We start from the raw sequence: 13,473 nt of genomic DNA, 5'->3' as shown, positions 1-13,473 counted from the left end.
CTGTCTTTCTGTCCAGGGCGGTGACCTTTTTGATGCTATTACCTCCACCAACAAATACACTGAGAGAGATGCCAGTGGTATGCTACACAACCTAGCAAGTGCCATCAAGTATCTACACAGCCTCAACATCGTCCACCGTGACATAAAGCCAGAGAACCTGCTGGTGAGGCCAGGGTGTGTGTGTGTGTGCGCGTGTGTGTGTGTGTGTGTGCGTGTGTGTGTGCGTGTGTGTGTGCGTGTGTGTGTGCGTGTGTGTGCGCGTGTGTGTGTGCGTGTGTGCGTGTGTGTGCGTGTGTGTGTGTGTGCGTGTGTGTGTGTGTGTGTGTGTGTGTGTGTGTGTGTGTGTGCATGGGGGAGGGGGCTCCCATCTTTTGGCTGACTGCCTGTCAAAATCTTTACAGTGATAAAAGATTAAACTGCATTAAGCAAATATATGGGTCAGTCTTATGAATATTAATGAAATGATCTCTCACAAAGAAACTTTGAAACCATGAATGTAAAATTCAAAAGTGCTTGGGGATTGTTTTTTTCACCTCTGTTGAACTCTATTCGACAGCTAGTGAAAAAAATCCAGCTTCCAGAGACACAAGATGAAAGGATCTGTTTGTTATTTAGACCCCCCCCCCCCCCCCCCCCCGTCAATGGCTGTGAAATTGGGAGCGGGGGAGCAGCGCTGGCTTCTCGGCACCCTGCTCCCCCACAAAACCCCACGGGTCAAGGAAAACCGTAAAAATAAACTTGGTTCTGGCTGTACTCAGCACCAAAGGGCAGCTTCTAAATCCAGCGGCGTGTACGGTGTCATGCACGCGAAGAGGAGGGAAATTATTTATTGCCTCAGCTTGTGCTCCGAAGCTCGGCTTTAAAGAGGCTGTTGGCAAGACCTAGGGATGAGCGGAACTGTTACTGCGCTGTGTGATGAAGAGGCGCGTCTGTTCCGGTGTGACAAGCAGGAAAAACATCAGGCTCTGAGATTCATATGTCAGTTCTTATGCATTTTGAGTGCCTGAATTGACCTGAATTTTCAAAAAATAAGTAGCTTTCTAGGGCTGTCCGCTAGCAAGAGATAAAATTCTCTCGTTTCCAGTTTGCATATATTTTTTTTGCTGGCTGAAATTAATCGTTCCCTTCACAACTGGAGACATTTTCTGTGATTTTGTTTTGCTTTGGCAACCCAGAATGCTTTGCTCTTGGGTCCCACTGTTCTTGCTAGCTCTGTGGATCTGCCAGACATATCTTGATGCACATACACGAGGCCTGTTTTCTTGGTTGTTTGAGTTATCGTGAATGTGTCCGTGTAACAGCGAAATACACTTAAAATATAACACAGTAGCTGTTTTGGTGTGAATCATCAGTCCGCCCCACTGCTCTGTATCCTAGGTGTACGAACACCAAGATGGTAGCAAATCCCTCAAGCTTGGTGATTTCGGCTTGGCCACAGTGGTGGACGGACCCCTCTACACCGTCTGTGGGACCCCCACATATGTAGCACCAGAGATCATTGCAGAGAGCGGGTAAGGAAGACACTTCCTCTCCATCAACAGTCTGCATCCTGTCTCCCGCTATTGGCTACCTTATTCATCGGCCTTCCCTGCTGCTCACCGCTGATCTGTCCGCAGGTACGGCCTCAAGGTGGACATCTGGGCAGCCGGCGTCATCACCTACATCCTGCTCTGCGGCTTCCCTCCGTTCCGTGGGTGGGTCCTGACGTCATCCCCGTCTTCACTCGTTCCCCAGCCACCATTATCCAGAACGACACTCAATGCCAGAACAGCACTTTGCACTGCATAATTATCTCAAGATGTTACACTGTAACACTAATATAATGTTATCATTCGAAAAATATTGAATGTAACTTGTTTATGGACCATCAGCAATATACATGCAAACAAACTGACTCTATTAAGTTCATTTGCTGTTTGTGTGGATACCTGATTGTTAACGTTAAAAACGTTCTGCTACGTCCCAAGTTATTCTGGAGTATTGCAGTGGAATTGGGATGGAGACTGAATAAGTCGATTAAAAAATTGTTTTATTTAACCTGAAAACAGTTTTCGTTTTACATTCATCACAAACAGGTGTCTGTGTATAAAAGATCTGACCACAATTTATTTCTTGCAGAAGCAGTGAAGATCAGGAAGTTCTCTTTGACCAGATTCTTATGGGGCAGTTAGATTTTCCATCACCCTACTGGGATAATGTGTCCGACTCTGCAAAGGTATGTGATTTGGTATGTGCGAGTCTGTGTAGCTGTGCACATGTACATGGTGTGAGTCGTAGCACATTTTGGCTTTTGTCTTTCCAGGAGCTGATCACCTGCATGCTCCAGGTGGAAGTGGACCAGCGCTACACAGCCCTGCAGGTTCTAGAGCATCCTTGGGTCAACGTAAGTGCCCGAGACACAACAAGCCACAGCGCAACCCGAGAAAAGGCGACAAGTAACATACTGATACCCGTGTTGGCTGAGGTTGTGGCTGAGGTTGTGGCTGAGGTTGTGGCTGAGGTTGGCTGAGGTTGTGGCTGAGGTTGTGGCTGAGGTTGGCTGAGGTTGTGGCTGAGGTTGGCTGAGGTTGTGGCTGAGGTTGGCTGAGGTTGTGGCTGAGATTGGCTGAAGTTGTGGCTGAAGTTGTGGCTGAGGTTGGCTGAGGTTGTGGCTGAGGTTGTGGCCGAGGTTGTGGCTGAGGTTGGCTGAGGTTGTGGCTGAGGTTGGCTGAGGTTGTGGCTGAGGTTGGCTGAGGTTGTGGCTGAAGTTGTGGCTGAGGTTGTGGTTGAGGTTGGCTGAGGTTGTGGCTGAGGTTGGCTGAGGTTGTGGCTGAGATTGGCTGAAGTTGTGGCTGAGGTTGGCTGAGGTTGTGGCTGAGGTTGGCTGAGGTTGGCTGAAGTTGTGGCTGAGGTTGGCTGAGGTTGTGGCTGAGATTGGCTGAGGTTGTGGCTGAGGTTGGCTGAGGTTGTGGCTGAGGTTGTGGCTGAGGTTGGCTGAGGTTGTGGCTGAGGTTGGCTGAGGATGTGGCTGAGGTTGGCTGAAGTTGTGGCTGAAGTTGTGGCTGAGGTTGGCTGAGGTCGTGGCTGAGGTTGTGGCTGAGGTTGGCTGAGGTTGTGGCTGAAGTTGTGGCTGAAGTTGTGGCTGAGGTTGGCTGAGGTTGTGGCTGAGGTTGGCTGAAGTTGGCTGAGGTTGTGGCTGAGGTTGTGGCTGAGGTTGGCTGAGATTGGCTGAAGTTGTGGCTGAGGTTGTGGCTGAGGTTGTGGCTGAGGTTGTGGCTGAAGTTGTGGCTGAGGTTGTGGCTGAGGTTGTGGCTGAGGTTGTGGCTGAAGTTGTGGCTGAAGTTGTGGCTGAGGTTGTGGCTGAGGTTGGCTGAGGTTGTGGCTGAGGTTGGCTGAGGTTGGCTGAGGTTGTGGCTGAGGTTGTGGCCGAGGTTGTGGCTGAGGTTGGCTGAGGTTGTGGCTGAGGTTGGCTGAGGTTGTGGCTGAGATTGGCTGAGGTTGTGGCTGAGGTTGGCTGAGGTTGTGGCTGAGGTTGGCTGAGGTTGGCTGAGGTTGGTCTGTGTTGGCTGAGGTTGTGGCTGAGGTTGGCTGAGGTTGGGGCTGAGGTTGTGGCTGAGGTTGGCTGAGGTTGTGGCTGAGATTGTGGCTGAGGTTGGCTGAGGTTGGCTGAGGTTGTGGCTGAGGTTGTGGCTGAGGTTGGCCTGTGTTGGCTGAGGTTGGTCTGTGTTGGCTGAGGTTGGCCTGTATTGGCTGAGGTTGGCTGAGGTTGTGGCTGAGGTTGGCCTGTGTTGGCTGAGGTTGTGGCTGAGGTTGGTCTGTGTTGGCTGAGGTTGTGGCTGAGGTTGGTTTGTGTTAGCTGAGGTTGTGGCTGAGGTTGGCCTGTATTGGCTGAGGTTGGCCTGTGTTGGCTGAGGTTGACTGAGGTTGGTCTGTGTTGGCTGAGGTTGTGGCTGAGGTTGGCTGAGGTTGGCCTGTGTTGGCTGAGGTTGACTGAGGTATAACTAACTCATCGTTTTCCAGTCTGGTTCTCTGGACCCGCGGTTGGTCCGTGTTTTTGCTCCCTCCATGCTGTCTGCCATACAGACCACAAAAACATAGACTGTCTGTGGGTCCCAGAGGAGCGGATTGGGAAACACTAAGCTGACTGACACATCCAGCAGGAACTAAGCCATGCAGGCATATGTGAAAGTACAAATGGCAGGCCCCAACCGGGACAGGCACTAGTACAGTTATAGCACCAATGCAGGTGTTCCTGACATGGCGGCCCGCCCACCCGCTGTGCACTGCGCTGCCTCCCCTCACCCGTGTCCCCTTCACATCTCACAGGAAGACGGCCTGTCAGAGAATGAGCACCAGTTGTCTGTTGCTGGGAAGATCAAGAAGCATTTCAACACTGGGCCCCGAGCTGACAGCACCACGGCTGAAGTGTCTGTCATCACGGTAAAGCCCTCCTCCAGGGAGCCATAAAAAAACATGGAAGAGCACAGAACCTATTTCAGCATTTAGTCCGTTGGTATTTCAGCATAAATATATGAGAAATACACTAATGTAATCTTAGGCTTCAGGAAGCACTTTTATGTAGGGTCTGAACAGTTTCATCAAGAACTTCTTTTGCTTGCTGGTAATTTGTACAGTGAAGCACAAATGTGACAAGGCTGTTGTCTAGTGAAAATTACAGCCTGTTAGAAAACAGTGAAACTGGCATATTGCTTAATCTGAGCGGTGCTGTCTACTGCTCTCAAGAAACTCAGACATCAAATATCCACCTGCAGACCCGCTGCTCGTTTAATTAGGCGTGAAGCCGTTCACAGCCCTGCAGTATTAACTCTTATGTGTGGGCGAGACCAGGATGCTTGCCATCGCTTCCCATGTTCTCATTTTTTTCATTTCACTTACAGGAAACATTAGGTATATAGAAACCGGCTCCAAAACACAAAGAGCCAAAGCAAATAAGTTTATGGACATTTTGACATCATTCTTCTAATGCTTGTGTTCAGAACATCTTTCCGTATCGTTTGGTGCTCTGCTGCCACCTGGAGGACGGGGGCATAATCGCACAGCAGCTCTGATTTCGTGTCTTGAGAATACAGAAAGATGATTTGAGCTCAGGAGATGGTTATCAAAACAGTACAGTGAATCCCCTCATTTCTGTTTGCACAGATGGACCCCAGCTTAACCATGCAGAGATCAGGCTCCTTGGACTTCTACCAACACCCAGGAATGTTCTGGATAAGGTACGCTACAGCACGACTCTCTTAGCATGTCCATATACGGTGTCCCCCCCCCCAAACCCCTTTATGAAGCCCTGACAGGTGGCCTGTTTTTCTCCCCTCTGCCCAATGTACCTTTTCCAGACCACCACTCTTGATAAGAAGGGGTAGATTTTCAGATGAGGATGCCACCAGGATGTGAGGTCCGGGCCCCACCCAGCAGTTCTGCCTCCCTCCCTGCCACCGCCAACTGGAACCTGAGCCCCGCCACTGGGACAGGGTCCGTCCGCCCGCCCAATTCGCCCATCTGGAGTGCTCCCCGACACCTCCCCCTCCCCCCCAGTGGGGGACAGAAGAGGAGAGAAGGCGGGGAGTCCATGGTGGATGGGCAGGGGGTGGGGGGGACATATAGAGAGACAGAGGGGTTTGAAGGAGCAGGAAAAGGAATGTGGATGAAAGCGGTGGCATCGCCGAAGCGTGACGGCGGTGTGATCCGCCGAGATGTGACAGTACGCGAGCTTTGTATCCGAGTGCCACTTTCTATATTTGCCTCATTTGTACATTTATCTTTTTTTTTTTTTTTTTTATTTAAGCATATATAGTTTTTTCACTTTTTTTTATTTTGATTAACACAAGGGAAATGTATCATTTCAATTAAATTTTAATGCTTTATTTTAATTCAGTATCTTTAAGTCAAATCTCACTGAGATTGACACTTGGGAGGTGCTCAAGTGACTGTGATCTTTTAGAATTATGCCTTTACTCTTGACCTGTCTGTAACCTCCTCGGAAACAGAGCTGTACCAATACACAAAGGCAGATTTATATATTTTTATGTTAGTGGATCATATATTATAAATCTATCATTGTTGCTTTTAACAATGTATTAGCATGCCTAATCGATCTGAATTGATCTGACAATATATGTCATTTTTCAGTGTGCTACAAACCATACAGAACATCACATGGAGTGGCAATAAGTGATATGGTTTGCAATATATGGAACATTTGTCAATGTTTTTGTGAAGGGATACCATTTATGGATTTAATGGCATTTTGTCTGCAGCTGATGTTTAAAGCACTTAGCTGTGACAAGAACATTTCTTTCATGACAGCTGAGACTTCTGTCCAGTTTGGCAGAAATCACTCAGACTAACCAGGGCCTTTCGTTAATATGTTGGAAGAAAATCATTTCCCACGAACTGGTCCACCCCCTTGTAGCAGACACCTCGCAGGTTTTTGCAGAAACAGAACTCAGTGCCTGGCCAACAGTATGCTGAAACCAGACAGCTTTCACATCTGTGGCATATTGGTTTATAAAACAATGGGAATTGTTTAAAAAAAAAAAAGCTTTAGAAAAGAATAAGATTTGTGATAATACATGTCTTTATCTCATGTACATAATATAATTTTATTCATTTTATATATTTATGTTGGAGAAAAATGAAAAAAAAATGTTGCATACAAAGCAAAAACGCTCCAGTTGCCATTCACACACGGTCATTGTCTTTTGACCAATTTATATTTAAAGCATGTGGCGGACAGGCCACAATCAAGGGTTTGTCGCTAGATTATGACGTCATTTGCCCGTGACAGAGTCGTCAACAACATGCTTGATCTACATTCGAACGTCTCATGCCTACTGGCACGCGAAGGAGTTGGACCTGCGCTCGCGCACCTGAAGACATTAAGTGCTGCTGCGGCGTTTCAAGCGGAAAACGTCAAATTGTGTCGTATAATTGTTTGTCTTCATTTTCAGTGCTTATCGTTTTCTCTGAGCACTCAGTTTAAAAGCGGAACACATTGCTACATTTGTGTCAGGCTATTTTTCAGTGAACTGTATCCCGAGCGGCAGCTGTCCATCTGGCGTCCTTAATCCCGATAGCTACGGCAGTTCGGTTGTGGCTGGAGCAGGGATCTTAAATGAATTTAGCGATCGGTCAAGCACAGGCGCTCTCAAAGTAGCCAGTTGAGTTGTGTTTACATGGAGAATTTGTTTTTACAATGTGGGGATACTGAACCGTTACTGTTCATTGCGGGAGTGGAAGAATTTGCAACGCTAAATAAGCGAATGAACGGTCAGAACAGGAAGAAATGTTATGCAAAGTTCTGTGAACATGTAGCATTTTATAATTGCCAGCTGATGTTTTTTGTTTCATACTTTTATTAAACGTGATTGGGAATTTTGTGAATTCTTCTGCAGTACTCAAGTAAACGTAATCAGGAAAATACATTAAAGCACGGTTTTGCTTATTAGGACATTATTTGTAGACGGAACAAAACCAAAATGAAGCCAGAAGAGGTGATACCCACGACACTGTTGCAATAAATAAAATGAGCGACGGCGCAGCTGTTTGTCCCATGTCTGACCGTGCAGTAACTCACAAGCAGCGCAGCTGTTTCAACCTGATTGAAATGATACCATGACACAGACATATTAAATGAAGCAGCAGACTTTCATCGCCGCTTAGGGTATCGCTTTGCAGTTACGGTCGTCCACGCTGTACAAGCCGGCGCTAGTGCTGCCATCTGCTGGTTAGCAACAGATTTAACGATTTATGTACTCGGCTGAAAGGTATGTCTGTCTGTGTATCTAGTGCTGTTATTTAGCTGCATTTCAATCAAATGTAATGTTCGTCAGCTAATCCAAGAGTCGAAGAAGCAGTGTGAGTATTACCACACGACATCTGCTGTACAGTAGTTTCATTGTTAATGTTTGCAATGAATTTGTAATTTTGCTCTTCGGAGTGATTCCAAATGCATTATATGTATTTTGCAACTGACGTGTTGCAATAATACATAAATAAAAGTGGCTATTTGTTTCAAAATATTGAAGATGGCGGTTATGTGACGATACAGGTTTTCATCAGTAGGGATTTCCAGCTTATGACAGAAAAAAGCACAACAGATATAGCTGTTCTGTACGCTGACTTTGATCCGGCGGTGTGTTATTTTACAATGATCTAACATGCACTGTAATCTGGCATTTGTAATTTCTGAGTATTTGCCTACAGACATGCTTAACATGCATGATAAACGTAACTGCTGAACTTGAATAAGATTCCTAGGATAATATTATGTTATTACTGTATAATGTACACACTATGTTTGTGTGTGTGTGTGTGTACACAGTGGATTTTTAATCTATGACTTCATAGCCTTTTGTAAAGTGCTTCATGGTTGTTATGTAATTTCAAAATTCCTAACTCGGTGTCCAGAGGGGTTGGGCTTGTTTTGGTCCTGTAAAGATGAAGCCATCTAATCACAGAATACTGACGTACTGGAGGTGGGCAGAAATAATACTGAACAATAAAGTTCCCATGATGCCACACTGCACAATACTTCTCTTATTAAATGCACCAATATTAATGAAATATTTTAACAAAGACTGAAAGTATACAAAAATGCATAAGGCTGAGCAGGGGGCAGTGGGAGCCTAATGCTTAGCGAAGTGCGGCACGAAAGATGGTTGGTTTGAACCCAGAGCAAGATACTGTCCCCTGCTATCTCACATGTGGGTTAAATGCAGAGGACACATTCATTGTTCTGCACTGTGGTGTCAACAATGGCAACTAATCACTTTCACGGGGCTCATTGAGGTTTATTATAATAATGTCAATGCAGAAGTCCAGTTGCATCCTTTTTGAGGAATGCAATACTGAACATCACCATGGATGAATTTAACGCAGGGGTGTCCAATCTTATCTGCAAAGGGCCGGTGTGTGTGCGGGTTTTTGCTGCATCTCCCTAATTACATTACTAATTAGAGGACTGATTGGCTGAAGAGTCCTCACACCTGGATGTTAACAGCTGACCTACAGCTTATCCCAAAAACCCGCATACACACCGGCCCTTTGCGGGTAGGATTGGCCACCCCTGGTTTAACATCTCATCCAAAGAACGGCATCATTTTTATGGCACAGAGTACAACACAGTTTGCATATTTCTCTGCTCAAACACGTCATTAGCTAATTGCCAGGTTTAGTAGGTGAGTTTTGGCAGGGAAATCTGCCAAAGACTGGAATTAGGGAGCCCTGGACCAACTTGTTCTGGAGGTCCCCGGATGTTCCTGAGCCAGCTGCGAGATGTAATCCTTCAAATCAGTCCTGAGTTTGCCTCAGGGCCTCCACCCAGTGAGGCACACCTCAGCCAGCTCCCCTGGCGGTGGACCAGGTGGCATTCTTCTGGGTTGGCTGAAGCAGCTCAGTCGACTGCTCTCAAAACAAAGCGGCAGCTGTCCTATTTAAAGTCCTTCTAGATCTTCAGACTCTTTGCCCCACAGAGTGTGAGTCCAGCAACGCATCAAAGAAACCTCATTTTGGCAACTTACAATTGCAATGGTGACCGTAAGCCTGGTTTGGCAGCTTAGCACCAGCTGTACCCTTTTGGACCTGCTCAGTGCCTCCAGAATCACCGCCACTGAGCCAATCTGCCTGTCAGTCTCACGTTCCCTTTATCATTTATGAATAAGGTCCCATGGCACTTAAATTCTTCTGTTAACTCAAACTCTGTCCCGTCACCTGAACAGAGCGATCCATTCTTCAGAGAGAGCACCATGGCTCAGAATCTGCAGGTGTTGCTGCTACTTCATAGCATCCAGCTGTTCTCTTGTGTGCTGGACGTCCTGGTCAAATGAGGCGTCATATGGCGGACATGCAACCCGCCCCATACTGGATGCCCTTCCAGCTGTGGCTGCGTCTTGATATCCTGTCTAAATGCAAAGCACAAACAGATATAGATGCAAAATGCACCCTTGCCTTGAGCCAACACCTATTATAAATAGCTATGTTTTATAGCTAGAATGTGGACACAATTTATACTGCACTCATAAATGAATCGCATAACACAGTAGTAGCTGTAGTACTTCATATACTGGACAGTATATGGTGGAGCACATGGTCATTCCCCTTCTCCAGTGCAAAGTGTGTTATATTCCCATGAACACACACACAGTTGTGAGTGAGAAGAGCTGGCCCAGTGTTCTATGATGGGTTCTATGATGTTGGGTTTGACCATCAATCAGAATCCTACCCTAGCAGAGGCTTAAGAGGCTAAGAAGTGTGATTCCCCAAAGCTGGAACACACCATTTGGACCAGCATGCCTGGTTCTCATTCCAGAGGTACTTCACTCACTTTCCAGGTCAAGGTATTGTAGAGATACATCAAAATATTACCCAAACAACCTCCTGGGCTTTCATCATCTCCGGACAGACTTCATCTAACCTACCGCCTTGGTCCCTGCTCTGACCATCACAATAACCTCAGCTACTGTACAGTGACAGACTTCGGTCCATCAGTTTCCAAGGGCATATCCACTGCATAAGGTGCGTCTTCCATCAATTTACGATATTCTCAGAGATGGTTAGAACTTATTCACCCCACTATAAACAAACTAAGCAAGGTCCTACCTCCCCCTCCTGTGGAATGAGTTTTCACCTCCGTTCTGGCTTGACGGCACATTTCGGCTGTCTTAGGAGACCCTTAGCAAGCATTTCTACTAAAGATCTCCTTGCCCTGCTTGACAACTTCTTCCAGAACTGGTGTCTGACAGGAGTTTGTAGGGTTATCGATTTCCTACATGCATCCACTGTATTGACTGAAGTTCATTCAGTTAAGTTCATTGACAAGGTCCTCAGCCTCACAGAGCCAGTTGAATTCATCTCACAACATCAATTGATCATTGACCTTTGGCTGACAGTATTCGGGCCCCAAATACACACATGAGCATAAGTATGTTGTGGCATTTGTTATGGATTATCTTTGACTTGCACAAAAATACAAGTTCAATACAGGGATTTAGATCTAGCAGACTCTACCTTACAGAAATCCTCTCCATTTCCCTTGTGTGCCTTGGCTGCAGTAACATTACAGAATAAGCAAGAGCTACTCCTTTATAACACCATATACATTTTCTCTAACACAAACATAAGTGAATAATTTATTTCAAATAAATGAGCAAAGGTGCTTTTCATTTGTACAGTAATTAAATATAGAGTTCCTGTATAAAATGAGTTGCTGTTGATTGCAATCATAAAATGTAATTGTCAAAATGTATCTTTGCAATTTCCCTAGGAAATGGAATGTTAATATTCATGATGTATGTTAACACACACACACACACACTCCCATATTAGAGAGTCTAATTGCAGCATTTATAAGGTTATATTTGTAGTGTCTGCAAACTGTTATATTAGACGAGACTAAAATTTCAAATTTCGTTTTTTTCCTCATAAAAAGGATATCAAGACTGTCAGCATTTCCACACCAAATTATGCCATATCTGAGTTGTCCAGAATGTCCTGAAAACAAAACCATACAGCATGTGTGGCAAACTCGTGTACATACAATGTAATAAGCCTAAAATAGAAGGGATCGAAAAACGCTCAAAAATGGACAGGGTTGAAAGGGTTAACTGCAAACAGTACCTACCTACTATAGTGTTCAGCAGGTCCTCTGATGGGCCACGTTTTTGCCCAACTGGGAGGGAGCAGAAAAATGTGGATCATCTGGGGGGTTCCTGAGGACTGGGTTGAAAAATATTGACCTACACCAAGAAACACACAGGGCCCTGGAAGGATGCCAGTCCATCGCCAGGCGCACACACACACACACACACACATATACACACAACAGGTGCTTCAGTGATGCTAATAGCTCCAATGTGGGTGGGTGGGACGTCATAGAAGTTCCTGTGGCTGTAATGGCCAGGTGCCCCAATACTTTTTGTCCATATAGTGCTTCTGTGAGATAGTAGCTATAAAGCACATACACAGTGTTTAATGACAAAGTGCCAGGCTAGATGGGCGCAAACTCCATCTGCAGGTGGTAAAGATCACAAATGAAACAACATCCCCTCTGATTCTCAACTTGGGGAGTCCACAATAGGGGGACATTTTAGGTGGGGGCGGTGGGGCAGTGGGTTCCATCAGAAATAAATTCCACATTGAAAACTGGCTACGAAAACATTGAGTATAAGACAAGACATTATTGCAAGCGCCCAAAGAACATATTTACTGAGGTCCTCCGATATAAATGTTTTGATTCATGCGGTTCATGTCATCTCTCTCCTCCTGTTTGAAAACCTGTGATTGCACATTGCAAATAAAACGGCAATTAATAGTGCTGTGAAGGAGTGGCGTTAAGCGTCGTCAAATTTACAGGCAACGACTGCAAATGCTCTGATCCCACAGAGTTGGTCATTGTCAGACTGACAGTACTCCAGCCCAGTGGAGTTGGGGAGGGGGGCAGGTGCCATCCAGTGCCACCGCTTTCGACACACCCCTGCTCCCAGGGGCTGCAGTACCCCCACCTGTGACTGGCCAAATTCAGAAGCGTTCACATCATTTGCTGATTGTACTACACTTATTTCTCTTATCGCCAGTAATCATCAACCTACATACAGAACTTATGTGGCAGAGCTCATGGTCTTCGGCCACAACAGAAATTTCATCCCGAACATCAATGAAACAAAGGGATTGTCGACTTCCAACGGTGCAATAGGAGTCATGCAGCAATAGCCACTAACAGCTCTCCAGTCAAGTGTGAACGAATTTCAAGTTCTGCAGTTTAGAGATCTGAGAGGCTCAGGTGGAGAGTAAGCACAAAATAAATCCGCACAAAATAAATCCGCACAAATGCCTGGCAGCACCTTCACCTGAGGTGTCTAGGAAAGCCGGACGTGAGCGAAGTCAAACTCGATTTCTTTTACGATACCATTGAAAGTTCACTTGGCAACAGTTAGGTATGAGGGGGGAACAGCTCAAGGCAGGAAGACTGGGCCAAAAGATCATAAGGAACAAAGTACCCTCCATCCACTAGATATACCAATTAGATACACAGTGGCAGCTGCTGTAACTGCTCAATCCCGCCAGACCAAAAGCTCTTCTCACTCCCACCAGATAGAAGAATGTCTTCCCTTAGGCCATCTGCATCATCAATGAATGAATCCACTCTACTGCATTATTACAGGCACCCACACTATGTGTCCTGTCCATTATGTTCTTTGCACTGAATGTGGTTGATCAAAGACAATGAACTTATAATATATAATAAATAATATAATAAAATCTTTAATTTTGAAACTCGCCAGGAGATCATTGATAGTTTCCAAAACGTATGCAGTAGCAGTGGAGCTGTATCTGATTTGCAGTGACTATAGTGTTTGATGCAATATCAGGAAAAAAATGATTTGATAAAACTTCCAATGTAAAACTGATCATTAAATGTTTTGAGAGCTTTGACTTTGCCATGAACTCGAACAAATTGCTCAAACAGGAGAAAAAAAA

At 45.6% G+C, this 13,473-nt stretch overlaps 1 protein-coding gene across 4 annotated transcripts in view; it reads left to right on the top strand.

Moving 5' to 3' along the window:
• Positions 1-7,380, top strand: part of dclk1a (doublecortin-like kinase 1a) — a 64,774-nt gene extending 57,394 nt beyond the window's left edge. For all 4 annotated transcript variants that reach the window (XM_048984428.1, XM_048984426.1, XM_048984430.1 and 1 more), the window contains 8 exons: positions 17-163; positions 1,378-1,511; positions 1,617-1,694; positions 2,119-2,215; positions 2,303-2,383; positions 4,306-4,419; positions 5,140-5,213; positions 5,334-7,380. In XM_048984428.1, the coding sequence (XP_048840385.1) occupies positions 17-163; positions 1,378-1,511; positions 1,617-1,694; positions 2,119-2,215; positions 2,303-2,383; positions 4,306-4,419; positions 5,140-5,213; positions 5,334-5,391 (783 nt within the window). In that variant the 3' untranslated portion in view covers positions 5,392-7,380. The remainder of the gene's footprint in view (positions 1-16; positions 164-1,377; positions 1,512-1,616; positions 1,695-2,118; positions 2,216-2,302; positions 2,384-4,305; positions 4,420-5,139; positions 5,214-5,333) is intronic.
• Positions 7,381-13,473: the final 6,093 nt, after the last annotated feature.

This window comes from Brienomyrus brachyistius, chromosome 18 (genome assembly GCF_023856365.1).
Source record: "Brienomyrus brachyistius isolate T26 chromosome 18, BBRACH_0.4, whole genome shotgun sequence".
NCBI lineage: Eukaryota > Metazoa > Chordata > Actinopteri > Osteoglossiformes > Mormyridae > Brienomyrus > Brienomyrus brachyistius.
The sequence above is the reverse complement of the archived record's forward strand: the minus strand, read 5'-3'. Positions and strand labels throughout refer to the sequence as shown.